Below are 27,754 nucleotides of genomic sequence, written 5' to 3' on the forward strand. Positions count from 1 at the left end.
CGCCAAAGTTTAGTTTTTCTCTTACTTGCATGGCATCCATGTGAATCCCAGCCACCCCCACCGCCTCCACACGGGGTTTTGAGTCATGAGTGAGTTGCCTTGGAGCCGGTGACTTCTCTCGCTGCTCCTGTAGTAGTGACAGCCAGGACTGTGGGATGCCTTGGCTGCTGTGCCCAGAGCCACCCCCGGGGCTGGCAGGGCTGTGCTGGCAGGGACGGGGATGGAGGGGCTGCAGCTCCTTCCCCACGCAGTCACTGCCCTGGGGTCGGGATGGGGCTGTTCCCACAGGCCGGGGGGGACCACACTCCCACAGGGCTCTCAGGGCAACAACCAGGGATGCCCCAGCCCTGCAAGCGTCCAGGGCCAGGCTGGAGCAGCCTGGGACAGTGGGAGGTGTCCCTGCCCACGGCAGGGCTGGAGTGGCATGGGGGTTAAGGTCCCCTCCAACCCAAGCCAGGCTGGCATTCTGTGGTAACCCCATTTCAGGAGAGAGGCAGGACTAAAGCAGTGTGGTTGTGAGGAAGAAGAGGCAGAGAAAGGCTTTGCAGGGGGACACTGAGGTGACACCTGGGGCTGTGACCCTTCCCAGGCCCTTCTGGCAGTGTGTGAGTGTCAGGAAGGAGGAGCAGCCAAAGAGAAGAATTCAATCATTATGGAGATGGGATTTTGTTTACCAGGAAACAGCAGAGAGGGTACCTTGAACCCATGGGCCAAAGAGCTGGCGCAGTGTGGGTGCAGCCAGGCCAGGCCATCCCAACCACGGGACTGAGCTGTTGTGTGATCAGGGTGTGACCCAATGGACAGGAACCGTGGGAAGCTGGAGAGAGAGAGGGGCAGCATCCCCAGCCCCGCAGGACAGAGCTCCCAGCGCTGGCAGGGTCCCTGGTTTGGGGCTGGGGCTGCAGGAGAGGTGGCAGGAGCTGAGAGAGGCATCTGTGAGTCACCAGCGCAGAACTGGTAATTAAAGATGTGCTGAGGGATGGAATTACGCAGAAACGAATGAGGAGCAGAGACAAACAAGCCAGTGTGAGAGCTGCACAGAAAGCTGAGGAAGCTGGGGCAGAGGGGTCTCCGAGTGATGGATTCAGCAGGGATTTCGTGCCAGGATGTGCTGGGAAAAGAGGGGGCAGAGGAATGCAGGTGGAGGGGCTCAGCCTGGCCATGCAGTTGGTGTGGGATACCTGTCCCTGGGCAGCAGCAGGTGCTGCCAGCCTGCTGCTCATTTCCATTTTAACTGCATTTTCCCTCCAGGGAGAGCACACCAGGTAATCTCCTGCTTTGCTTATTCTGACATTAAAATGGAATAACAATAGGGTAACAAAAAAAAAAAAAAAAGATTAATTTTCAAGCAGTAATTGCCTTTCTGTTGATATCACTGACAACTCCCAGGCACCTTCCAATTACAGCATTCATGTCTTCCCTTGGCCTCAGCTCCCATGGCTCCGTACCTGGGACAGGACCTGCAGCATCAGCCAGCAGCTGGTGATGCCCCCTGCTCTGTGGGACAGGGGTGGTCAGGTGGGCAATGTGGGGGCTGGAGGAACCTCCAGGTTGTAGCAGGGTTGTCTCTGTGTGGGCTGTAGGATCCTCCAGGTTGTAGCAGTGCTCTCTCTGGCTGGAAACAGTGACCACAACAAGGGGGTTGTGCTGAGCTGGGCCTGGAGTGGGATCCTGGGCTCTGCTCCTTCGCTGCACTGAGGGATGGGATGTTAGGCTGCTCTTCCCACACTTGCTACGTCCCCTGTGCTCTCCATGGGCCATCCCTGTGCCCACCACGGGCCATCCCTGTGCCCACCATGGACCATACCTGTGCCTGTCCCTTCCCTGAGCTCATATCCCAAGGATTTAACCCTGGGATTTACCTGGCCCCTAGTGCAGGTGTTCTGGAAGCTGCAGCTCTGCCCGTGCAGACATTCCCAGCACATGTACAATTGTATTTCTCCTGATTTCCTGCAGGAGCGTTGTCATTTAATGGGCACTTCCAGCTCAGAGGGGAAAAAAGATCTTTATGGGGAAAGCGGGGAGTACGGAGCATTGCTCTGCATTCAGTGCCTGCTCTTTATTTCCCTTTTCACCACAAGAAAGAACATGTGAGAGGAGCTGCATGACAGGGAATGACGAGCAGAGCCCGAGGCTGCTGCTGCTGCTCAGAGCAGTTTGTGAGCAGGGCAGTGGCTGGATGGGGGAGCTGGGAAAGAGCATTAGCACAAGTGGCTCCACAGGCCAACAAAGCCTAACAAAAGCTGCCTTTAGGAAGAGCTGGTGGTGCATTTGTGGTCTGCAGTCAGTCACTGCTTTCACCGTGGTTTATTGCAGAGAGGGGTGTGCTTGAACCACAGAAGGGTTGGTACGGAGTTACCCACGTGCAGGGAAAACCCCACAAACTGTGTGAGCTGCACTGAGCTGTGCCTGGGTGATCAGAGCCCCTCAGCCCCTGCTCCCTGCTGGGGTCACCGCCCACCTGCACCGCCCAGGGCCCCCAGCCCCTGCTGGCTTTGGCTCCCTGCTCTCCTCGGAGAGGAGCTGAGTCCGTATGTGTATAGGGGAGCACCAGCACTGAGCTGAGGAGCCGAGGATGTGAGGAGCTGGCACTGGGGGCTCTGTGGGACCCTGTCCCTGTGCTGGGAGGGTTGTGGCTCTGAGCCCCTGTCCCTGTGCCCTGAGCCCGGTCACTGCTGCAGATCCGTGCGTTCTGTGGGAGCCCTGGGTGCTGAGGTGGCAGGAAGTGACAGTGACAGTGACACCCAGCGTGGGGCGGGGGATGCAGATCAAACCTGATTGCTAAAGGCCAATTGTCGGCTCCTTTCCCCCTCCATTCCAAGGCGGGCTGTCACGGCAGGGCTGTGCCCCGGCTGCCCTGGAGGCTGCAGGTTCGCCGTTTGTGGTTCGATGCTCATCACGAATTCGATGCTTTCGGCGCATCACAAATTCGATGCTTTTGGGTGCTCCCCGTCGTTCGGGGCAGTTTCAGGCTCTGGTTCCCCCTGTCCCGGGCCAGCTCCGTGAACCGGCTGAGCTCCGGTGGGCCCCGGGCTGCTCTGGGTGCGGGGATCCCTGCCCCGCTCTCGGCAGTGATTTATTGATTTATTGATGTATTTATCTCCTGTTTGCCCGATTCCCGTGTGAGGAGGCTGCGGTGCAGCACAGCCCCAGACAGCTGTGCCATCCCATCGCCATCCATCCTTCAGCTGCCGCCTCCGCTCCGCTGCTCCCCAGCGAGCGAACCGGGGCGCTGGGGCACCGGCGGGAGAGGGGGGACAGGGCTGCAGGAGCGATGGGATCGGGGAGCGGTGGGATCGGGGGAGCTGTGCGGGAGCGGTGCGGGAGCGGGGGGATCGGGTAGCAATGGGATCGGGCTCAGGGCTGCGGGAGCGGCGCGGGAGCGGTGGGATCGGGTAGCAATGGGATCGGGGTCAGGGCTGCAGGAGCGGGGGGATCGGGGGAGCTGTGCGGGAGCGGTGGGATCGGGCTCAGGGCTGCGGGAGCGGTGGGATCGGGTAGCAATGGGATCGGGCTCAGGGTTGCGGGAGCGGGGGGATCGGGTAGCAATGGGATCGGGCTCAGGGCTGCGGGAGCGGGGGGATCGGGTAGCAATGGGATCGGGGTCAGGGCTGCGGGAGCGGTGCGGGAGCGGTGGGATCGGGTAGCAATGGGATCGGGGTCAGGGCTGCAGGAGCGGTGGGATCGGGTAGCAATGGGATCGGGCTCAGGGCTGCGGGAGCGGGGGGATCGGGTAGCAATGGGATCGGGGTCAGGGCTGCGGGAGCGGTGCGGGAGCGGGGGGATCGGGCTCAGGGCTGCGGGAGCGGGGGGATTGGGTAGCAATGGGATCGGGCTCAGGGCTGCAGGAGCGGGGGGATCGGGTAGCAATGGGATCGGGCTCAGGGCTGCGGGAGCGGGGGGATCGGGTAGCAATGGGATCGGGCTCAGGGTTGCAGGAGCGGGGGGATCGGGTAGCAATGGGATCGGGCTCAGGGCTGCGGGCCTCTGGGGCCGCTCTCTGCGGCACCGGCCCCGCTCCGCCTCGCCCGCCCCGCACGCGGCTCTTTCCGTGCCAATTACACCGGAAATAATTATTTCATTACACCATTCTTCGCTAACTGCCTTGCTCTCCATCTTGCCTTTGATTGCTCAGCAGCGATTCGGGGTGAAATAATTGCATGTTCGGGGAATTTGCTCCGAAGCTGGTAATTATTAATTTCCCCTTCAGTTGGTGTTCCACGTGCGTTCGGTGCGCACGGGCTGGGAGGGAGCGCGGGGCTGGGGCTGCTCCATCCCGGCGGGACCCCGGCCCTGTTCTACTGCAGTGTTTGACTGTTTTACACCATCCCTGGGTTTGACTATTTTACATCATCCCTGTGTTTGACTGTTTTACACCATCTCTGGGTTTGACTGCTTTACACCATCCCTGGGTTTGACTATTTGACATCATCCCTGGGTTTGACTGTTTTACACCATCCCTGGCTTTGACTGTTTTACATCATTCTGGTATTTTGCTGTTTTACACCATCCCTGGGTTTGACTGTTTTACATCATTCTGGTATTTTGCTGTTTTACACCATCCCTGGGTTTGACTGTTTTACATCATTCTGGTATTTTGCTGTTTTACATCATCCCTGGGTTTGACTGCTTTACATCATTCTGGTATTTTGCTGTTTTACACCATCCCGGCCCGGGCAGCCTCGCCACTCCTCGGGCTGGTGTAAGAATCCCAGTTAAAAACAATAACTAAATAAACAATTTAGTGCAATACAACAGGCTGGTGCCCCTGCACTTGCTGTGCTTTGCAGCTCCGTGTTTCTGCTATCCAGCTGCCTCATGTCTTCAAGCTGCTGACTCCCATTTATTAGTAATGGTGTGCTAATGATTCTGGTTCTGTGTCTGTCGATAATTGCTTCAGATTTTGAGAGTATAGAACCATTAAGGTTGGAAATGACCTCCGAGATCATCAAACCCAACCTTTGACCAATCATCACCTTGTCAACTAGACCAGAGTGTGTCTGATGTTGAACAAAGTCCAAGAAATTACTTTTAGCAGTCAAAAGTAGTTTGAAGTTCATGAATAATATGTAGGTCATCTCAGGAGCCATCATTAACCTGTGCTGAAGCCCACTGAAGAATTTAAACTGGGTTTAATTCTCCCATTTCCTGAGCAGAGGTGATGCCCAGGTGTGAGGAGTGTGACAAATCCTCGTCTCCACTCCCCTCTATAGTCTCCAGCAAGTGCTGAATTATTCTTTCCCACAATTAGGCCCATTTCCTAACAGTGAAATTTAAAAATCCAGTTTTCCCTGGAAAACTGCCCCAGTCTCTCACTGAGCTTTAATCTGCTCGTTGGACTTTTGCTCTTTTTCCTTTAAGCTGCGCTCAGTGTCTCACTCCAGGGGACAGGAGGGTGACACCCAACTCTCTCCTGTGTTTGCAGGAGCCTGGGAAGCCTCAGCTCTGACAGGAGGCAAGGCTGGGTAACCGCAGTGGAGCAGGGACACAATTGTGATGTGTTCTGCGACAAACAGGAAACAAATTATGATTCGGAAAGGATTTAATTAACCTGAATAAATTCAGTTAAGCGGCATTAAAAGTTCTGCCCAGAGTATTTGCTGTCTTATTTTTTCATTTCCATGTAGAAAGGTCCCTTGCTGGGTCTGTGCACGTTACCCTGAGGTTTTGATTAACTCCAGCGTTTCCATTAGTTAACTGTAATTAAATATTTATGGTACAGTACGTCCACGTTCTGCACAGCCCGGAGAGCAGAGAGGGAACGGGCTCAGGAGCAGCAGAGGGTGCAGGGGCTGGGCTGGGTTTGCCAGGCTCTGGTTCTGCTCCATCCCAGCCCTGTGCCCAGCCCGGGGCTCTGGGCCCTGGGGCAGCTGCGTGGGAAGGGCCCGGCCGGGAGCAGCAGGGATTTCCCTGCCCTGGTGCCTCCTCTCGGGCTGTGCACGGCTCATCAGGGCAGGGAGCATCCACCGGTGCCCCTAAATCGCCTTGTCAGCGTTTGCAATGTGGGCTCACAGAACCGGCAGGAGTCACTGGTGTGGGACACCTCGGGGGCCATGAACTGGGAGCTTTAGTTAGATTGAATTAGTGACAAAAAGCAGTTTTGTCAGACTCTTTCCTCACAGAACCCCGGCTGGCAAACCCCCCATGGCCTTGGGAAGGACTCCTGGAGCTCAGCTCCTCACTCAGCATCCACACATTTGTTTAAAATGGGGCATCCTGCCAGAGGAAGGGGAAATGTCCTCGGGCTGCCCCGGGGAGGTTTAGGGTGGATGTGAGGAGCATTCCTCCCTGCTGGAGAGCCCTGCAGTGTGCTCAGGCTGTGAGGAGCATCCCTCCCTGCTCAGTGTGCTCAGGCTGTGAGGAGCATCCCTCCCTGCTCAGTTTGCTCAGGCTGTGAGGAGCATCCCTCCCTGCTCAGTGTGCTCAGGGCAGGGGGAACAGACCCAGGGCAGGTAATTTGGCTGTGAGGAGCATCCCTCCCTGCTCAGTTTGCCCAGGCTGTGAGGAGCATCCCCCTCTGCTCAGTGTGCTCAGGCTATGAGGAGCATCCCTCCCTGCTCAGTGTGCTCAGGCTGTGAGGAGCACTCCTCCCTGACTCTGGGAGTGCAGCTGGTCTCAGACCAGGCAGAGCCTCCACAGCCCAGCTTTGCCTTGGGTAAAAGCACAAAGGATGGGATCCCTTTGGCTCCCCTCTCCCAAGGCCAGAAGCTCGGGAGCTGTTTCAGCAGGGCTCTCTCTGTTCAAACAAGGAATGTGCTGCTGCTGAAAGCCAGGGAAGGGAGCACAGAGGATTTGCTGCTCTTCAGCAGCCTGGGTGGTGTTAGCAGCTGTGGAAATTGGTTTAACTTCATTGACTTCCCCAGAAATGAACCGATTCTTCTCCACTGTGGATCTGCTTCCATGGGACTTAAGTGATTTTCAGGCTGACATTTTTACTGGGAATCACATTTAAAGTTCAGATAATACTAATCAAGTATTTACTTACTGGTGTCCCCACCATCCTGACTAGGTAAATAAGGTTACTCTATGTACAGAAATCTGATAAATAGATAAAAATCTGGATATGATATTTATAATTAACCAAGATGGGAAAGGTGAGGCTGTGTGAGGAGAGCTGTGATTGGACTGAGCTGCCAGCACACCCTAAGGCCTGGGAGCTGTGTCACTGTCACCTGCAATGAGGTGGATCCAGTTCCCAGGGCTGGGCAGGGCCTGTGCTGGGTGAGCCCACCCTACACAGTGCCCCCAAGATGACTGCAGTGCCAAACCCTGGTACCCCATGGCAATGGCTGCTCAGCTCCTCCTGCTCATCCCGGCCAGCACAGGCAGCCTGAGGAGCCTCCAGGGCTGCTCTGTGCTGTCACTGCAGCATCTTTGAGGTGCCACATGCAGGAATCACGAACCCAGGCATGGCACACACAGGTGATGTCAGGTACTGTGTTCCCTTTTATCCCCGCTGTATTAAATGCTGCTCCTCTAGAACCAAATGTGTTGTGCCCTCATTTGGTTGAGTGGCAGGAACAGCATCTGCATGTGCATTCTGTGCATTAGGAAGCAATCTGTTGCTGAAGGGGAGCTGCTGTAGTCATTTCTAGCTCGGAGTGCTCCTGAGACATTTCACCAGAAATGCCCTGAGTCTGAGCTGCTGCTGCTCCCGTCTCGGGTGAAAATGGCCACACAGGTGCTCCAGGAAAGAATCGTTCACAGCTATTTGTGTCACTCACCTCACGCTGCTCCACGGAACAACCACCATGCTTCCAAGCAAGACTGATTTGTTTTGTTCTATGAAGCTGTTTTTAGTAAAAGGAAATGCTGGGGCTGCTTTACCTTTCTGTTTAGGAAGTGGCACAGTTCCAGCTGCAGGAGGGTGAGCTGGGGGTGCTGCTGACACACACAGCTCCTGCATGGTTACCTGGAGATGCCCTGAGCCTTCCCAACACCTCTGGAATGTGCTCTGGGTGTGATGGTGTTCAACAATGTCAGATGGATGAGTGTCACAGACATCTTTTGTGAAAATTCTTTTCTTTAGGATTTTCCTCCTGAGAAGCTGAGGTCTCAGAAACAAAATGTAAACGGTGGTTATCTGCTGCTGTGGAATACAACAGGTGCATCTGGGATTGGTCTCGTGTAGATGTTTAGATTTAGTGACCAGTCATGGCAGAGCTGGCTCTCTCTCTCTGTCCGAGCCAGCTGCCTTTGTTTTCATTCTTTTATTTTCTATTCTTAGCTTAGCTAGCCTTCTGAGAAGAAACCTTTATTTCTATTCTTTTAGTTAGTTATAATGTAATATATATATCATAAAATAACAAATCAGGCCTTCTGAACATAGAGTCAACATTTTCATCTCTTCCCTCATCCAAGAAGTGTCACGGATGAGGTTCTCCTGAGGTTTGCAGGGAAAGCAAGGCAAGCTTCACACACAGATTGTTCAGGGCTGGGCTGGCTGGGGCTTGGAGCACCCTGGGACAGGGGAAGGTGTCCCTGCCCATGGCCCTGCCAGGGGTGGCACTGCATGAGCCTTGAACTCCCTTCCAAGCCAGCGCTTTGGGGCCCTGCAGAGCCTGCAGAGCTGATGACAGGAGTTCAGCACACTCTGGAGCCTGCTCCAAGGGCCGGTTCCTTTCCCCATGGAGGGGCAGATGCTGATTTTGATGCCTGGTTCTCTCAGCATCCCTGGAGGTTTTGTTTCCTTGAGCTGCTCTCCTGCAAACTGCTCTGGTTTGTTTGACTGAATCCTCATCGAGGCGCCTGAGCTAAAAATGAAATGCAAATATACAGGAGCTATTCCTGCTTTTTTCAGCTGTATAAAGCAGGAATTGGAAAGATAAATTACCATAGTTCCCTTAAAGCACATATAGCTGGGAAGCAAACACTAAAACATCAAAATAAAGCCTTTTTTTCTCCTTCCCTCTTTTTAAAGCAAGAATATAATTATGCTCCATGGCTCTCACCAGAGCCCAGATCAAAGCCATTACATAAGGCACTGCTCTTGGCTGTTTGGCTGTGGCTCTGGGTGGCACATGCAGGGTTTGCAGGGGTGCCAGGGCTGTAGCTGGCACTGCAGGGAGCAGCCCTGGCACCAGGAGGGCTCAGGGCAATGGGCACCTCTGTGCTGGGCACCCTGGGGAGGGCAGGAGCAGCAGCACAGCCCCAGCGAGGGGTGGGGGCTGCCCTGAGCCCTGCCCTGAGCCCTGCCCTCTGCCCTGCCCTGTGTGCCAGGCACAGGCTGGGGCTGGGGCAGGGAATGCCCCAGGCTGCTGGCAAAGGGGATGCTGATATAAAGTCACTTGTAGCTTCAGTGTCTGCTTGGCTCATTCTCATTGAGGATAAAAATCTCTCTCTGAAGCTCACAATGCCTAAAATGCAGCTCCCCTGAGCCCCCTTTGCAGCAGGACAAATTGGATGCCCAGCACTGGCAGCCCTCACCCTGGGGCTCAGCAGTGGGCACTGGGTCATTTCCCCAGCGCAGCCAGGAGATTGTGCACAGATAACACCATCCATCATTTTAACACGGCAGCCTTGGCAAAAAAAAGACATTGCAAGACTGAAAGCAATTTATATTTCCCCACAGAAATGCTCCCCTATTTTAAAACCACAGCAGTTCCCTCCTTGCCTTCCTTGTGCCTGCATCCCCTCCTCCAGGGCACGTCCCAGCCCTGCTTGGGTTCTGAGTGCAGGGAACACTGCAGCTCTGCCTCAGCCCCAGAGGAAAAGGCGCAGGAGACAGGGAGAGAAAGGATGAGGAAAAAGGGAATGATCCAAGGGGGAAAGATGGTGTCCCCTGCAGGGGTGGGAGCTGCAGCCTCACCCAGCTCCCACCCAGGCCCAGCCTCAACTCCAACTCCCCTGTGGCCAGGGCAGTGCCACGCCACGCTAGGCCGGGCCCAGAGCCACAGGGATCCACTTTGTCCAGTGCTTGGTGCAGTGCCCAGCCCTGGAGTGCCCCAGGAGGGGCTGGGGGTGGCACCCAGAGCTCTGGGGACAGGTGGGCATCTGGGACAGTGTTCACAGGGGTCTCAGGGTGAGTGAAGAGATGAGGATCTGACTGCATGGTTCAGAAGGCTGATTTATTATTTTATGATATATATTACATTAAAACTATACTAAAAGAATAGAAGAAAGGATTTCATCAGAAGGCTAGCTAAGAATAGAATAGCAAAAAATGATTACAAAGGCTTCTGCCTGGGTCTCTCTGTTCGAGCCAGCTGACTGTGATTGGCCATTAATTAAAAACAACCAACATGGGCCAATCACAGATCTACCTGTTGCATTCCACAGCAGCAGATAACCATTGTTTGCATTTTGTTCCTGAGGCCTCTCAGATTCTCAGGAGGAAGAATCCTAAGGAAAGGATTTTCATAAAGGATGTCTGTGACAGGGATCAGGCACAGCTGGGGCTCCATGGGCTGGGAGGGCTTTGCCAGCCCCAGGGGTGCTGGGATCCTGTGCCCCACGTGCCCCATAACTGAAAACCAGCTAAAACACCTCCGTGGCGGCAGGGCTGGCATCTCCCCAAGGTGTCCTGCAAGAGTGACTCAGAGAGCTCCCCAAAACCTGCCCAGGGACATTTGTGACACTGCAGAAAGGAGGATGGGAAATGGATCACCACTGGGCTTGGGTCAGATCCAGAGGTTTTGTTTGGAAAAGAACTTTTCAGAGGAAAAGAACAAAGTCATCCTGAGCAATGCCCTGTCTCATTCGCCCTTTCCCCAGGCTGCCAGAGGAAAACTCTCCATCTATGCCAGGGCTGCTATTGGGTCCCCAACAAAGTAGACTTAAAGCCAGAGTTCCCCTGAAATGAACCAGGATATTAATTAAAATCTGTAATTGCAGAACTCCTGAGGCAGTAATGATAGGATGTGTGCGTGTTTCTCTGTGATTCCTGTTAATCAAGAGGAGAGCCAAGGAAACAATGCATTAATCACAAAAGTGCAGATTTCTGAGCACATAATGGCTGGTAAGGACCCAAGTGCCATTGATTATCCCAGGAGTTGCACACACCGTGGCCTGTTGTGCCTTCCAGAGTGTGCCTGGAGCAGAAACCCCAAGATCCTCCTGGGTGGGCACTGAGGGAGGGCTGGGGGTTTGTCTGCTGTGATTGCAGCAGTTTGGAACCTGCAGGGGCCGAGCTTCCATCTGGGCACCTGCAAATCTTGGGAGCTTGCCATGAACCAACGCGGGCTGCCAGCGCCTGCCTGGAGCAGCCTGGGCAGGGCTGGGCCCTCTCCTGGCCCGGCTGAGGCTCTCCTGACGCCTCCGCCCATCCTCTCACCCCGTCTGTGCCTCTGCTTTGAGATGCATTTGCTGGGCAAGCAGTAAATCCGTCACTCCAGCGAGCGCCTAATTGAGCTGCTCAGCCCTGGGCAGTCTCTGTTTCCTTTCAGAGGATAAATGAACCCCTTCCACCACAGCATTTCTCTGCCTTGCCTCCTCCACCCATCCCTTTCCGAACCCAGGAAACCCAGCAGAGCAAACAAGCAGAATGTTCTTGTCCTGCTCCCCTGGGCCCTGCCTTTGGAGCTGTTTGTGGCCCTCCCTGAGCTCCAGCTGGGCCCTGCCCTGACCCCCACACTGGCCCAGCTGGACACTGACCCTTCTTGCTGCTACAACAACCCTCGGCGTCAGATGCTGTGCTGCTGAGCTCATGGACTGCCTCCATGCTGGTTTGGGCCTTGAAACAAATTGCAGTTCCATCAGATCCAGGATAAATCACTTAATGGCATTTCCCAGGTGCTTTGAAATTAAGTTTATATTCTCCTAAAAGAACGTCAGGCTCCTTGCTGTGATGGAAAGCTCTCACAGTTTACTGGAAAGTTAAAGTTCTTTATTTCCATCTGAAAACCCAGCCCCTGCAGCCTGGGCTCCGTGGGGAGGGCAGAGCAGGGCGTCCCTGGGCTGGGAGTGGGGCTGGGGAGCACCAGGAGGGCTCTGACAGGGCAGGTCCCAATGAGGATTGCAATTCCAGAGCAGCAAGGCTGCCCCTAGGGGATGCAGGGCCTGGGACTCACTTCAAGGGGGTTTTGCTCTGCTGAGGGACCTGTCTGACCCCTCTGGTCTGAGGGTGGCTGGAATCCCCTGCCCCTGCAGAGCGAGGGCACTGCCCAGCAGTTCTGGGCAGAGTCCCTGGGGGCCCAGAGACATCTTTAATGCGACCCTGAGAGAGGAGAATCCTGCTCCAAGGGAAAATCCGATGCTGCCAGCCAGCTTGTAATGCAGAAATGAAAATCAGTTAAATAAAGGTTACTGTGGGGTTCTGCTGCCCTGGGAGCCAGGGGAGCTCCGGGCTGGCCTTTGTTTGGTTTGCATGTGGGTGAAGTTCTCGTGCTGGGGCTCAGGTGTGCTGGGGCACTCAGTGTGTGAGGCTGCCTGGAGCTCTGGTGTGCACAGCTGCAGGGTGCTGGCACACAAATGCCTTTGGCTACCCCTGGTGTGCCTGTCCTGACTGCCATGGCACCGCTCCCCTCACCCTGGGGTGCAGCTGAAGGGGGCCAGGGCTCCTTTTGGGCTGGGGGCTCCTTTTGGGCTGGGGGCTCCTTTTGGCTGGGGGCTCCTTTGGGCTGGGGGCTCCTTTGGGCTGGGGGCTCCTTTGGGCTGGGGGCTCCTTCAGGCCAGGGCTCCTTTGGGCTGGGGGCTCCTTTGGGCTGGGGGCTCCTTTTGGGCTGGGGGCTCCTTCAGGCCAGGGCTCCTTTTGGGCTGGGGGCTCCTTCAGGCCAGGGCTCCTTTGGGCTGGGGGCTCCTTTGGGCCTTGCTCGGGGCAGGGGCTCATTCAGGGGGGGCAGTGGGTGCCGGTGGCATTCAGGGTGCACAGTGTGTGCCAGTGCCATCATGTCCCAGCCAGCCCTGCCTGGGCTCTGTGCACTCCTCTCCACGTCTTGGGGCTTTTCCATCCCCCCAGTGCTCCCCCAGTGCTTTCATAACCGTTCCAGCCACGCCATCAATATTTAAAGAGGCTCCAAGTGCTCATTTCCCTGGTGCAGGCAGCAGCTCCAGCCAAGTGCAGCCCTGCACAGGGAACTTCTGCCGGGCTCTCCAGCCTTCCTTTCCCAGGGATGGATTTGACTGTTGTTAGGGATATCCTGAAAGGAGGATACCAGAAAACATACATTAGACCAATAACCATATCATAAATATGTATTTGCGCTGGAGCGGGCAAATTTATCTGTGGAATGGTTTAAAACAAAATAAATTCACAGGGTAAATTATTCAGTGATTAATATTTGACCAGGCACAGTGTATGCAAAGTTACCTTAATCTGTTTGGAGGCCTGGGTAATGCACAGCCTTGTGCAGGATTTTTACAGCTGTTAAATATTTAGGGCCTCTTGGTCATGTGCACGGGGGCCCCATAAATCATTTTGTCTCTGTAAAGAGGCCTTGAAACACAAGTAAATCACTTTGCTGCTTGCTTTATGGCCCTCGTGTGCAGCAGGAGAGATATAAAAAGGCTTAATGTGTAGATGAGGCTCTGATTCTGCTGCTTTGGGACCTGTGATGCTTTCCTAACACCAAACTCCCTGCGGGAAGGGCAGCGTGGCCGGAGGCAGCACACGCCAAGGTGGGGCAGCTCCCTGGGCTGTCCCATGGGCTGGCAGGGTCCTGGGCACCGGTCCTGCTCTGCCCCAGGCCCCTGGCACCCCCTGGCACCCCTGGCCACCAGTGCCAGCTCTGTACTGGGGGGACAGGGCAGCCCAGGGCTGCTGTGCCAGTGCCAAGGTGCCAGCTCAGCTCAGCCCCTGCTCACCAAAGCGGGACTGACCCCAGCCAAACAGGAGCCTCTGCCCCAGACACTGCTGATGCTGCTTTTAATTCCATTGTTGTTTAACATGTAAGAGAAATCTCCCAAACTCAGTGAAATCCCTCAGCTGGCAGGGTGGGAGCTGCCCGAGCCAAGCTGTCACTGTGATATCATAACTAGAGCAAATGGCTTTTGATTCGGTGATGGCAACGAGACAGACCTTTAGCTGTAAATGATTCGTGTACAGGGCTAATACAGCAAACATTACAGGCCATGCCAAAACGCTCCTTGGCTGTTTGCTGTGCCTGACTGCGATGCACACGAACGGTTCCTTTGTCGCTGGTGAATCCCCCATCTCCGGGTACTGCTTATCACAGCACAAATGCAAGCACCCATGAAATGAAATTTCACTCTATTAATTAAATATTCTGTGTTACAGATTAATCTCCCACGTTGAGTTAGAGTTTGTTCCATTTTCTGAAGGCAATAGGTCAAACGTGAGAGACAAATACAATACAAAGTCCCAGCCAGCAGATGAACCCTGCCAGGCCCTCCAGGAGCACCCCAGACCTCAGACCCTAACCTGGCACAAAAGGTGCTTCCTCCTGGCACAAAGCCACTGAGCTGCCCTGAGAAAAACACCAATCACTTGGTTTTAAAATTGTAAAAGTTTATTAGTAATAAAATGGTTATAAAAATAGCAATATAATTAGAGTAATAAAGATTTTGGACAATTTGAATTAGGACAATATGAGACAATAGAGTTACGGATTTCCAGGTACCTTTTCTGGGCAGCACAAGCCCAAAAAAGGCCTCACATTAACAGAAGATTTACCCTTAAAAACAATAACCTGTTGCATATTCACACACCTCATCCATGATGTATAAATTCCATTCAAACACAGGATTCTGTCTGGGCAGTGTCAGGTTCTTCCTCTGAATCCTGACAGCTCTTCAGGGCTGAGCAAGGCAGGAAGAAGTTTGTTTCTTCTGATAATGGAGAAATAAATCCTCTTTCTCTGAAAGAGTCAGGTGTCCTGTGGCTGCTATCTCACCATGAGTCCTTTCTTTAGAAAAAGTATCCTACATAGCACAGTTTCTATTTTAACATTTGGTTATAACCCAAAAGTGTATTTAACACACTACTTAAGAGAATTAACACAGCATCACTTCCTAAGACAACACATACAATACTCATTTTTATGTTTGCCAAAAGCCAGTCTCCCACCTGTGTCTGACACAGGGCTGGACTGTGGCTGTCCCATCAGGGATGCTGGCATGGGGCTGGTGCAGCCCCTGGCCCACACCCTGCACCCCAGGGCTGAGCGCGTCCCCCTGCAGCTCCAGCCTGGTCTGAGAGCTCCAAGGGCCAGACTCAGACCTCGCAGCTGGTCAATAAATAATGACCATAAGCCACCACAACGAGCCTCTTGACCAGCAGGTCACACATGCATTTACAGTGCAATTCATCTTTCCCCAGCAGAGGAACTGGGCTGCAGCATTTGGTGTTCACCAGATAAAGCTGAAATAAAGCAATGGGGGAGACCTGAGCAGCTGCTCCCAGTGTCAGCATCCAGAAGTGACTCCCAAAAACGAGCTCTAGGCCATCTCTTATGGCTGGGGCTGGCTTGAGGGAGGGCTTTTAAGCCATGGGCTGCTGGGGTTTCACCCTTCCCCGCCTGAGCAAGCCCCTTTGGGGCTCAGTCTGTCTGTCAGGACGTGGGCTGGAAGGACCTGCTGGGGTTCTGTGCTTTCTTGAGCTGCCTCACTCCTTAACAAGCTCCTTCCCTGACCAAATGACTTCATTTCTGTGGCTGGTTTGATGGCAAAAGGGCCCAGGAGGGTGCAGGAGGGAAAGGAAATATCTGGAGCAATTGGTGCGATTAGCTCATTTCTTGGTGGTGTTGGACACCACCAGTGAATTCACCTTCTGTAATTACCTTCACTGTTTAGTCAAATCCCAGAACCCCCGAGGCTGGAAATGTCCAGCCCTGTTCCTGCCCTGTTCCACGTTCAGGAATTGCCCATCCCCTCCCTGCAGCCCTGTGTGAATTCAAAGCAAAGGGGCACCCGAGCTTCACCCGCCCTCTGCTTTTATTCAGATGCAATGGGCCACCCCAGCCTCACCTGCCTTCTCCTTTTATTCAGAAGCAAAGGGGCACCTGAGCTTCACCTGCCCTCTGGTTTTGTCCTTCCCAGCCCTTGCACGGGCAGAAAGACCCAGGTGCTTTTGGCTGATGCTGCACGAGGGGAGCTCAGGGAGCTGGGGGCCCTCGGTCCCTGCCCAGCACCCTGGGGCTGCCCCTGCCTGGCTCAGCACCCTCCTCATCCCCTCAAACCCTCTGAGAAGGGAAAAGCTTCTGATCCCAGAGCATTTAGGATTGCCAGGCATGGGAAACTTAATTGGTCTTGAAAGCGGTACTGAAAATGTTTGGAATAAAGTGGTGTCTGGAGGGTCTCCCACTGCCTGCGTTTATTTGATGCAAAAGTGCTTTGCTCAAGATGCTAAATCAGATAAAGCAAGCCATTCATTTCTGAAAGTTCAATTCACCACTTAGAGGACAGAAAATAAACCAAGCTAAGCCACAGCACCGCTGAACAGCGAGATACGGGGTTTAAGGCAAAGCCCACTGTGCCTGGGAATGTTTCTCACATAAATCAAATTTATCTCTGTAGAGCAGAAACCCAGTTTATGAGCTTCAGACAGGGAAAAAGTAAGAAAACTTCCAGAAAGGGTGTCTTAAATAGCTCATAAAAACGGAGCCTGTGCCCCTGTGGAAAGGAATATCTGATAGTCCCAGGAAAGTGCCAGCCCTGCACAGAGCTCAGCTCCCCCTGTGCTCCCACAGGAGGTTCAGAGCATTCCCACTTCCTCTGCCAGGAGCATCCCTCCCTTCCTGGCACAGAGCCCAGCTCACCTGAGGAGCTCCAAGGGCTCAGAGCATCCCTCCCTTCCTCTTCCAGCAGCAGCAGCTCTGATCGTCATCATGCTCCGGGGAATCCATCACCAGAGGCTTCTCTGGCCCTCAGCCCTCCCTTGTTCTACGGCAGGGACAGGGACAAGAGAAGGAGCAGGATCAGGGGCAGGAGAAGGAGCTGGGCACGGGCAGCCCGGGCAGGGGCACGAGCCACTGTGCCCATGTCCCTGCTGCTCCAGGCTGGCACCGCTGCCCACAGCAGTTCCCCCTGCTGCCTCTGCCAGAGCACAGGCTCATCCTCAGGAGCTGATCAGGAAAATGCAGCTGGTTTGGGGCTGGGGGAGAGGCAGCCAGGCCTGAGGTGTTTGTCAGTGCCTGTGGCCGGGGGAAATGCCACTGTCATCCCAGGGGATAAACCAACTGGGAATGCCCTGTGGCACTGCTGGGCACTGCTGGGCAACCCTGCCTGCAGAACCACAGAACCCCGGCACAGTTTGGGTTGGAAGGGTCCTTAAGTAAATCCACAGGGTTGGAAGGGCCCTTAAATATCAATTCATTCCCACCCCTGCCGTGGGGAGGGACACTTTCCACTAATCCAGGTTGCTCCCAGCCCCATCCAGACTGGCCTGGGACACTTCCAGGGATAGGGACCCCAGCACTTCCCCGGACAGCCTGCTCCAACGCTTAGCCAGTCTTTCAGTAAGGAAATTCTCCCAGCAATGCAACCTGAACCTCTCCTGGGGCACTTGGGGCAATTTTCCTGTCCCACCCCTCCCTGCCTGAGGAGGAGGCTGATGCTCCCTCACAGCAGCCTCCAATTAGGAGATCAGTAATGGCTTTGGGCAGGAAAGAGGGCAGCAATCTCCAAGGTAATTGTTTTCATAGGCATCTCTTTCAGCTGGGTGTCTCAGCAGAGCCGCTCGTGGCTGCTCTGCTGCCCTTGCCCCATCCCCGTGCCCAGGTGCAGCAGCCACGGTCCGTGTCCCTCTGTAATGGGGACATCCGTCATGTCCCTGTGCCCAGCCAGGAGCAGTGCCCTGCTGGCTCTGCCCTGCCAGCCAGCCCGGGGCAGTGCCAGCTCGGGGCTGAAGGAGGCAGGGCAGAGATAACAGCTCACGGTGGGCTGGGGCTGCAGGGCTCCGTCACATGGGCAGGTGTGCTCCGGGTGCTGCGCACGGGGCTCGCCCAGGGCAGGTGGCACAGACTCCCTTCCAGGCATGGCTGCCCCCGGCAGGGCTGGCAGGGCTGCTGTGCCCCTCTGCCACCTCCACGTGGCACCCGGCACGGGCACTGGGCTGTGCCAGCTGGGTGGGAGTGCCAGGGACGGGGGAGCCTGCAGACCCCAGACCCCTCTGGGGGTTCCTGTCCCTGCAGACCCCTCTGGGGGCTCCTCTCATTGGAGACCCCTCTGCTCCTCTCCCTGCAGACCCCAGACCCCTCTGGGGGTCCCTGTCCCTGCAGACCCCTCTGGGGGCTCCTACCCTGGACACAGCCCAGCCACCCCTGAGCTGCCAGGGGGAGCAGCAGGGCTGCATTCACTCACCTTTATCAATATTTGCTTTGAATTCAACAAAACTCCTCCCACCTCCAGCCTTTTTCAGCAGAGTCACTTCAGTTGTGTGTTTAACAGCTCGCTGCCTGCTGTAAAGCTTAATTATTGATTGCTAGCCCTGTTATACAGCTTAATTATTGATAGGGAAGGGAAGGGAAGGGAAGGGAAGGGAAGGGAAGGGAAGGGAAGGGAAGGGAGCTGCAGAGCCCAGGAGGGCTGCCCAAGGAGCCCTGGGAGCACCTCCTGGCCAGGGTGACTTTTGGGAACAGCACTGGAGCAGAGACAAAGGGACAACGGGAGGATGCTCCAAGAATAGCAGATCACTTGATACTGAGAGTAAAGGATGAGAGAGGAGAAACTGGAGCGACTGCAAGAACAGAACAGACCAGAGGTGAAAGGGGTGAATTTCTCCATGTGGTGGTGGCACACAGAGGCCAAAGCAGGGCCAAGGAGACACAGATTTATCTGTACAGGAGATGAGGACCAGGTGGGAGATGAAAGGGAAGAGAGTATGGCGTTAAATCATCGGGGCAAAACAGTGAAACTTGGGCCTTTTAAAAGAAGAGCTGGGTTTGTTCCAACTGTATCCAGAATAAAATGCCATGCAAAGACAGCAGAACAGCAGCTGGATTAAAACCCACCTTACTGCCTGGCTGCTAGCAGAAACTCCCCACTGAAGAGCTGGTTATCTCAGCCTGGGATTTCCCTCTTTGCCATGAGGGACTGGCCTGTCAGGCTGGAGCCAGGGTGACACTGAGTGACAGCCCGGCTGTCCCTGAGCCCTGTCCCTGTCCCTGTCCCTGCAGGGCTGCCTGCCCAGCTCTGCAGCCCAGCCCAGCCGGCTGCTGAGCACTCACTGAGCTTATTGCATTCACACCACAACAGCTCTGTCAGGATTTAGGGTCCTGTAACCCAAACCAAAGTGCTGCCCTCATCCCAGCACTGCTTCCTGTCCCCAGGGCTGGCATGGAACCAGAGCTTGGCTTGGGAGGGATCTGGAGAAAACTGAGCTCCAGCTCATTAAACAGAGCAGTGTCAGAGCTGCCATCTCAGTGAGTGTTGGGGGGAGCCCAGGAGCTGCCTGTGCCCCCATCCCATCCCTTACTGCCTGTGCCCCCACCCCATCCCATCCCATCCCATCCCATCCCATCCCATCCCATCCCATCCCATCCCATCCCATCCCATCCCATCCCTCACCCCCTGTGCCCCCATCTCATCCCTCACTGCCTGTGCCCCCACCCCAGCCCTCACCCCCTGTGCCCCCCATCCCAGCCCTCACCCCCTGTGCCCCCATCCCATCCCTCACCCCCTGTGCCCCCATCCCATCCCTCACCCCCTGTGCCCCCACCCCAGCCCTCACCCCCTGTGCCCCCATCTCATCCCTCACCCCCTGTGCCCCCCATCCCAGCCCTCACCCCCTGTGCCCCCACCCCAGCCCTCACCCCCTGTGCCCCCATCCCATCCCTCATCCCTTCCCCCAAGAGCCCAGAGCTGCTGTGCCATTCACCTGCCCGGGGACGGGAGCAAATCAGGGCTCTGCTCCTCTTCCTCCCCTGTTTGCTGAGATCTCCCTGCACTGATGTCATTTGTGGTGGGGTAAAGGGGAACATGCAATTTATTCTCCATTATGCTCAGGGTAATGACAAGTCTTAAAATAGCTCTCAATTAGCGATTGATTGCAATTAATTGGAACAACATAGGCTGACATGATAGCTTCGGATCTCCAGAGCATTTCTGACTTCATGAGCTCTAATTTCCAAAAATTCGAGAATTCTGGCTCCCACATGACCACGGCCATCTGTCAGCAGTTTCTCACACAGGTCTTCGAGAAGCAGGAACAATAAACTCTCAGGCTTTGCTAATTAAAGCAGGTGTCCAAAACGGGGCTCATTCCATGTGAACTGGGGGCTCCATCCAGGTGTGGAAATATCCCTGTAGTGCCCATGCACTGTGGGCTCCCCGGCCTGGCAGTGCCCTTGGCCAGGCTGGGCTGGCTCTGCCCTCACCCTGCATTGCTGCAAAGCTCCTGGCAGCAGCTCCAGAGCTGGGGCAGCCTCAGGGACCTGTTTGTGATCATCCAGAACACTGTGCTCCTACCTGTGCTTTAGTTAATGCATGGGTGGAGCGTCTCCTTCAATAAGAGGTTCAGCCCGTGATCCTGATCCCTCCCTGGGTTTGGCTCTGTGTGTGCCCCTGCAGGGCCAGGGTCACCCAGGGAGGACAGGGAAACCCCTGCTCCTCAGCCCAGACTGCTTTCTTTCCATCAAACTTCACTTTCAAGGTCTGGAGCAGAAATTGAAAGTAGCACAGAGCAAAAGGAAAGTCTGTGTTAAGGTGCTGGGTTAAGATGGCATTGATGAATCAAGAAATACCCAGAAAGTCTTAAATTTGAGGAGGCAGGGAAGATGCAAATAGTGGCAGCTGTGAGTTCCCTGTGCTCCAAACTCACCCAAGCTGGAGCTGCTTGGCAGAACAGAAAGAGCAAATGCTGTGGGCAGGGAAAGCTGAAGTGCCAGGTTTTCATATCACAGCATTTTCCCAGAGGAAAATGCACTGAAATGCCTCAGTCCTGATGGTTAAATATTGTTTCTGTTCACATCCTGGGAAAGGGGAGCACCAGGCAGGGGAGCCAGGAGCACTGGGCGATTCCTGCAGGCACTGCTCACACCTGGGTTATTCCGGCACTGCTCACACCTGGGTTATTCCCCAGGTCCTGCTCACACCTGGGTTATTCAGGCACTGCTCACACCTGGGTTATTCCTGCAGGCACTGCTCACACCTGGGTTATTCAGGCACTGCTCACACCTGGGTTATTCCCCAGGCACTGCTCACACCTGGGTTATTCAGGCACTGCTCACACCTGGGTTATTCCCCAGGTCCTGCTCACACCTGGGTTATTCAGGCACTGCTCACACCTGGGTTATTCCCCAGGCACTGCTCACACCTGGGTTATTCAGGCACTGCTCACACCTGGGTTATTCCTGCAGGCACTGCTCACACCTGGGTTATTCAGGCACTGCTCTCACCTGGGTTATTCAGGCACTGCTCTCACCTGGGTTATTCAGGCACTGCTCTCACCTGGGTTATTCCCCAGGTCCTGCTCACACCTGGGTTATTCCCCAGGCACTGCTCACACCTGGGTTATTCAGGCACTGCTCACACCTGGGTTATTCCCCAGGCACTGCTCACACCTGGGTTATTCAGGCACTGCTCACACCTGGGTTATTCAGGCACTGCTCACACCTGGGTTATTCCTGCAGGCACTGCTCACACCTGGGTTATTCCCCAGGCACTGCTCACACCTGGGTTATTCAGGCACTGCTCACACCTGGGTTATTCCTGCAGGCACTGCTCACACCTGGGTTATTCCTGCAGGCACTGCTCACACCTGGGTTATTCAGGTCCTGCTCTCACCTGGGTTATTCAGGCACTGCTCACACCTGGGTTATTCAGGTCCTGCTCTCACCTGGGTTATTCCTGCAGGCACTGCTCACACCTGGGTTATTCCCCAGGCACTGCTCACACCTGGGTTATTCCCCAGGCACTGCTCACACCTGGGTTATTCAGGTCCTGCTCTCACCTGGGTTATTCCTCAGGCACTGCTCACAGGGCAGGCTTGGCTGTGCAGGTATCCCAGCCCGGGGGCACCAGCAGAGCCCAGAATGTTCCCTGCACAGCCCAGGGGATGGGGTGTCCATGAGGAGCTCTCTGGAAGCCTGGGGTGCCCACAGCCCCCAGCCATGAGCAGCAGCTGCTCCCACCCTGCTGTGCTCCCATCCTGCTGCTCACACTCCAGCCTGCTCCTTCTCTCCACATTCTAACTCCATCACATGTTACTTTGAGAAGATCCCTACATAAATATTTTGGCTCATTTGATATGCCTTCTGGTATTTTAACACCAGGTCTCTTTTGCTTCACCATTTGGGGAAATTATTTTTATTTTCAAACAAATTTGATACTCTCGCAGCAGTTCACTTCCAGAAGCAAGTGTTTTAGGGAAGATTGCAGGAGTGAAATGGCAATGTGCTGGGAGCCTCCTGATGGAAGTGTGTGTGTGCTGGGGCCTGGCTGGAAATCACTGTGCAAGAGCAAGACAGACCAGGGAGCAATTCTGGGCTTTATATTGGGCTGGCAAGCTCAGGATATTTAAATGGAAAACACTTGGAACTGGAAATGTTAAATTTTAATTTCAATTCCAATTGAATTCAAATCAGATGGCAGCATGCAGGTGTCCCCAGCTGCCCCCAGAAGGGTGAGATTTGTGTGAGGCTCCTCAGGGGGCTGGGACAGCCACAGGCTCTGCCTGTTCCTCCTTGGTTCTTCCTCCCCATTTCCCTCCTGATCCCTCTCCCCTGCCCCTGCTGCCTCTGAACACCTGGGAGGGCTCAGACCAGCGATGTCCCTGCCAAGCCCTTCCCAGGATTGTCTCTCACTGACATTTTACTGCAGATGCTTGATCCTAAAAGCAAATAGAAGCAAATAAATCCCGGGGTGTCTGTGCTGCTGCCAGGACAGATCCTGGAGCCCTCGGTGCCCGGGGTTTGTCAGCTCCCCCTGCCCACCCTGCCCACTGGGCATTCACTGCTCAAACGGGCACCAGCTGCTGCCATCAGCCCCAGCAGGGCACAGACAGGGAGGAGGAGGAGGCAGAACCCAGAGCAGAGGGGAAAGTCATGGGACAGGAGGAGAAAAGGAGCGTGGGACAGAAATAAATCAAACCAACAGCAAAGCCCTGAAGCAGAAGGAGCAGGGATAAAAGGTAAGAGGACAACATAAATGGACCAGAGTGGATTGAGAACAGTGGGAAATGGCTCAAGGGATGATCACAGGCTGGGAGGTTGGTACAGACACACACGTGGAGGCAAATGACCATCTGGATACAGAAAATATCCCCGAGTGCCTCAAAAACGGGCAGCAGATGTGTCTGAGCCGCTGCCTGGGGACACCGTCCCCTCCCAGCCGTGACACCGTCCCCAGCCCTGCCCTGGGCCCCGGGACTGCCCGCGCTGGGCTCTCCATCCCAGGCCCAGCATCCCCAACCCCGAGCAGAGGCGTGGGAGCTGGGGCAGTGCCCGGCCCCTCTCCCACCATGGAAACCCTTCCCTGGTTTCTGTCACTCTGGCTCCATCCCAGCTCCCACAGCATCCGTCTGTCTGTCCTCCTGCCCAGGGATTTCCCCTCCCCTCCTTGCGGCCTGCCTGGCAAAGCAGAGGAGAAGGGGAAAGCTGGGTGGCTGCCGGCTCGTGTGTCAATTATACATCAGAGGCTCTGCTGCCGCTTCAGAAGCTTCTAATAATAATTATTATAATTAGGGCACTGGGAGAGAAATGCGCTGAGATCAGGGAGGGAAGCAGGAAAGCCAGGCCAGAATTAATTAGCCACTTTTATCTAAGAATCTCAAAGCATTTAGACATTAATTAACGGAGCTGTGGTTAAGGCAGCCGCTGCTCCTTCGCTGCCGCTGTGCTGGGGCTCGGCCCCTCCTCATCCTCCTGCGGGCACGGGGACGGGTCCTGATGGCTCCTCAAGCCCCTCGGCCTGGCTGCCCCCCCGAGGGCAGGCGTGTGTGTGTGCGCTGCAGCCGGGCACTGCCCTGGCATCCTGGGCACCCGTGGGCAGCAGAGGCTCCTGCGGGCCCAGCCCAGCCCTGGAGCTGCCACCCACCTGTGCCATGGCACCAACCTGCTGGTTATCGGGGCACCTGTGCCATGGCACCTGGGCACCAACAGAACCGGTTACTGGGGCAAATCCTTCCTGTCTCCCACCACACCCCGTGCTGCGCCCACTGTTGGTGAATATTCATTAAGAGAAATTAGCATCTAATAGGGCTTAATCGACTTATAAAAGCCTTGCTTTGTGCTAATGAAGTCTGCACTGTAGCTGTGGCTGATGGCAGCTGCTGGGGCCCTGTGCCCCGCTGCCACCTCGGCTGCATCCCTTCTGGTGCCCCACGGCCCTGGGAGGTGTTCCTGTCCCATCCTGGGAGCTGTGCCTGTCCCATTCCTGTCCCATTCCTGTCCCATCCCGGGGAACTGTGCCTGTCCCATTCCTGTCCCATTCCTGTCCCATTCCTGTCCCATTCCTGTCCCATCCTGGGAGCTGTGCCTGTCCCAGTCCTGTCCCATCCCGGGGAGCTGTGCCTGTCCCAGTCCTGTCCCATTCCTGTCCCATTCCTGTCCCATCCTGGGAGCTGTGCCTGTCCCATCCCTGTCCCATTCCTGTCCCATCCTGGGAGCTGTGCCTGTCCCATTCCTGTCCCATTCCTGTCCCATCCTGGGAGCTGTGCCTGTCCCATCCCTGTCCCATCCTGGGAGCTGTGCCTGCCCATGGGGGTGTCCTCCGTGCCCATGGCAGGGGCATTGCACTGACACAAGCATCCCTTCCGTCCCACACCATGGTGTGACGGCCTGTGAGTCCCAGCTGGGATAAGGGTGTCCGTGGCCTGGGCACTGTGTGCAGGCTTGCAGAGTTCCCTGATGATCCCAGCAGTGCCCTGGGCCCCTGCAGGGCGATCTGGGGTCGGTTTGGGTGCTCGAGGCACAGTCTGAGCTCTGTTCCTCGGCTGGAACAAAGCCCTCAGAGCTGTCCCACTGCTGTGGGATGTGGGTACCAGCTGCAGTGAGGAGCTGCTGCAATCCTCACAGCTCCTGGAACTGCTCTCAGGGCACGTGGGTCAGGGTTCTACAGCAGCTCAGCTCATAACGCCTTTGTCCAAGCCTAGAAATGGATAAAAACTCTCAGTTTAGCCATTATTGACTGTTTTCAGAGGAGACACAGGGCAGCTTTGAAGTGAGTCTGCAAATGAGAGGGGCCCTGCAGCTCCAGACTGAGAGACTCCTTCATCATCGACAGGGAAGAGGAGGGAGGAGGTGAGGAGGCTTCCTGGCTTCTGGTTTTCTGCCTGTTCCTGTAAATTGTGTGCTCTGTGTTCCTGGTAAGGATGGAGGCACAGGAGAGCAGGGCAGTGCCAGGGGGGCTCCCAGTGCCCACAGCCCCTTCCCCAGGCTCTTCCCCCCGGCCTCAGGGGCTCTCAATTGGCACCAACGTCTATTTCTCTTTTTCTTTCCTTTCCCCATTTTTCGATGGGGCTCTGGGGCAGCAAAAAATCACCTGAGTCCCACAGCTGAGCCCGCTGTCTGCTCTGCCCTGGCCATGGACTGCTGTGGCTGGGCAGGGCTCCAGCTGGAGAGCAGCCTCAGCCCTGCATGCAGGATGGGAATTGTCAATTGTCACTGTGCTGGGCTTCCCTGCCGGGCTCTGCCAGGGAAGGACCCGCTGTAACAGGGATCTGCTGCTGGTGCTCCTGGGAGCTCCAGGCTAACAGGGATCTGGTGCTGGGGAGCTCCAGGCTAAGGGGATCTGCTGCTGGGAGAGCTCCAGGGTAACAGGGATCTATTGGTGGTCCTGGGGAGCTCCAGGCTAAGGGGAATTTGCTGCTGGTCATGGGGAACTCCAGGGTAACAGGGATCTGGTGCTGGGGAGCTCCAGGGTAACAGAAATCTGGTCCTAGGGAGCTCCAGGCTAACAGGGATCTGCTGCTGGTCCTGGGGAGCTCCAGGCTAACAGGGATCTGCTGTGCTGGTCCTGGGGAGCTCCAGGCTAACAGGGATCTGCTGCTGCTGCTGGGGAGCTCCAGGCTAACAGGGATCTGCTGCTGCTGCTGCTGGGGAGCTCCAGGCTAACAGGGATCTGCTGCTGCTCCTGGGGAGCCGTGCCAGCACTGTGTGCTGATGTCCAGGGAAGGTCCCTGTGCGGGTCCCTGTGGCCCTGGCTGCCCTGCCAGCCTGGGGGGGCTCTCAGCAGCCTGTGCTGGGGTGTGGGGTCCGGAGCTGCCCTAACCCCTCTCTCTGTGCCCTGCAGGCGAGCCCTCCCGCTGGTCCTCGTCGCACTGCGACTGCTGCTGCAAGAACGGCAAGGGAGACAAGGAGGGCGAGAGCGGCACGTCCTGCAACGAGCTGTCCACGTCCAGCTGCGACAGCCAGTCCGAGGCCAGCTCCCCGCAGGAGACCGTCATCTGCGGGCCCGTGACGCGCCAGCCCAACATCCAGACTCTGGACAGGGCCAAGAAGGGCCCGGTGCAGCTGCTGCAGCAGGCCGAGAGCCGCAGGAAGAGCGACCTGCTCCGGACTCTCACCTCCGGCTCCCGCGAGTCCAACGCCAGCAAGAAGAAGGCCGTGAAGGAGAAGCTCTCCATCGAGGAGGAGCTGGAGAAATGCATCCAGGATTTCCTCAAGATCAAAATCCCAGACAGGTTTCCCGAGAGGAAGCACCCCTGGCAATCGGAACTGCTGCGCAAGTACCACCTGTAGGATCGGGGTGGGCGGAGGCACGGCCCCGTACCGAGAGCCAGAGCCAAGGGACACCACAGGAGCTCCCAGTAATAACTGTGCGTTAGGTCGCCAAAACCAAACCCATCTCTAGTACTGCCTAACTTGCCTATTTCACCTTAACATTTCTAGCGGTAGGGGAGCGATCTCTCTGCAGTCCTGGAAGCACAATGACAAACGCTTTTGTTTGTAAACTCCGAGTCTTACACAAGCTGAAAACCTTAATGGCACAGCCAGGGCACGCTGGTGTGGCCCCAGCAGGGCAGGGCAGGGTGGGCAGGGCTCGGTGCCCTCTGCAGCCTGCTCAGACCCCGTGTGCCTGCAGGGAGGAGCACAGCACAGAGCCCAGCCCTGCCCCGCAGTTTAAGCATGTGTATTTATATATGTGCATATATATATGTGTGTATATATATCTCTGTGTATATATATATATGTATATATATATCAATATATATTGCTTAAAGATTTTCTGGCTCTCTCCTTATAACTGCACTTTCTCAGAAAAGAGCATTTTTTTAGTCTGTGGATGTCCCGTTTCTCCTCCAGGCCTCTGAGGGCTGAACAGTATGAATCCATCTCCCTGTCTCTCTCCTCGCCCCCTGCCCGTCCTTCCCCTCCCTGGGACACTGTGAATGTGTCCCAGGGGAGAGCAGGGTGCAGTCTCTGGGTTTGTGTTACCATCAGTGAAATACTCTGTTTGGTTGGGATGCTGTGTCCCTCCCTGTTCCCCAGGGCTCTCGGCTGTTACAGGTGTGGAAAGCTGCAGGGATGGCTCAGGGCTGTGTGGGGATGCTGTGGGGATGCCGTGGGGGTGCTGTGGAGGTGCTGGCTCCCGCAGGTGCCAGGGCTGCGTGCCAGGAGGGGCTGTCCCACCTGGCAGGGACAGTGGGCACTGCAGCCCCTCAGCCCCAGAACCCCCCCAGCCCACGCAGGGGCTCAGAGCTGGCACTGCAGGAGGGAGCAGGGCTGTGCCAGGGGCGGCACAGCCCTGCAGGAGCTCGCTGCAGCCCGTCCTGTGGTGCCAGCCCTGCCAGGGCCCTGGCGGCACTGCAGCAAGGCACACTCTGTGCCCATGTGCCCGGAGCTGTGGGAAAGGCTGGGCTGCTCCTGCACTGCTCTGAGCTCGGGGAAGGGCCAGGGTAGGGGGGCACAGGCTGGCCACAGAGGGGCAGGGCTGGCACAGGCAGGGCTGGCACAGGCAGGGGCACAGCCAGGGCTGGGCA

At 55.9% G+C, this 27,754-nt stretch overlaps 1 protein-coding gene across 1 annotated transcript in view; it reads left to right on the forward strand.

Annotated features, from left to right (window-relative positions):
* KCTD16 (potassium channel tetramerization domain containing 16) overlaps positions 1-27,122 on the forward strand; it is a 53,106-nt gene extending 25,984 nt beyond the window's left edge. The window contains exon 3 of the mRNA XM_059483649.1: positions 26,065-27,122. Within this exon, the coding sequence (XP_059339632.1) occupies positions 26,065-26,513 (449 nt within the window). The 3' untranslated portion in view covers positions 26,514-27,122. The remainder of the gene's footprint in view (positions 1-26,064) is intronic.
* The last annotated feature ends 632 nt before the right edge of the window (positions 27,123-27,754 follow it).

This window comes from Ammospiza nelsoni, chromosome 16 (genome assembly GCF_027579445.1).
Source record: "Ammospiza nelsoni isolate bAmmNel1 chromosome 16, bAmmNel1.pri, whole genome shotgun sequence".
NCBI lineage: Eukaryota > Metazoa > Chordata > Aves > Passeriformes > Passerellidae > Ammospiza > Ammospiza nelsoni.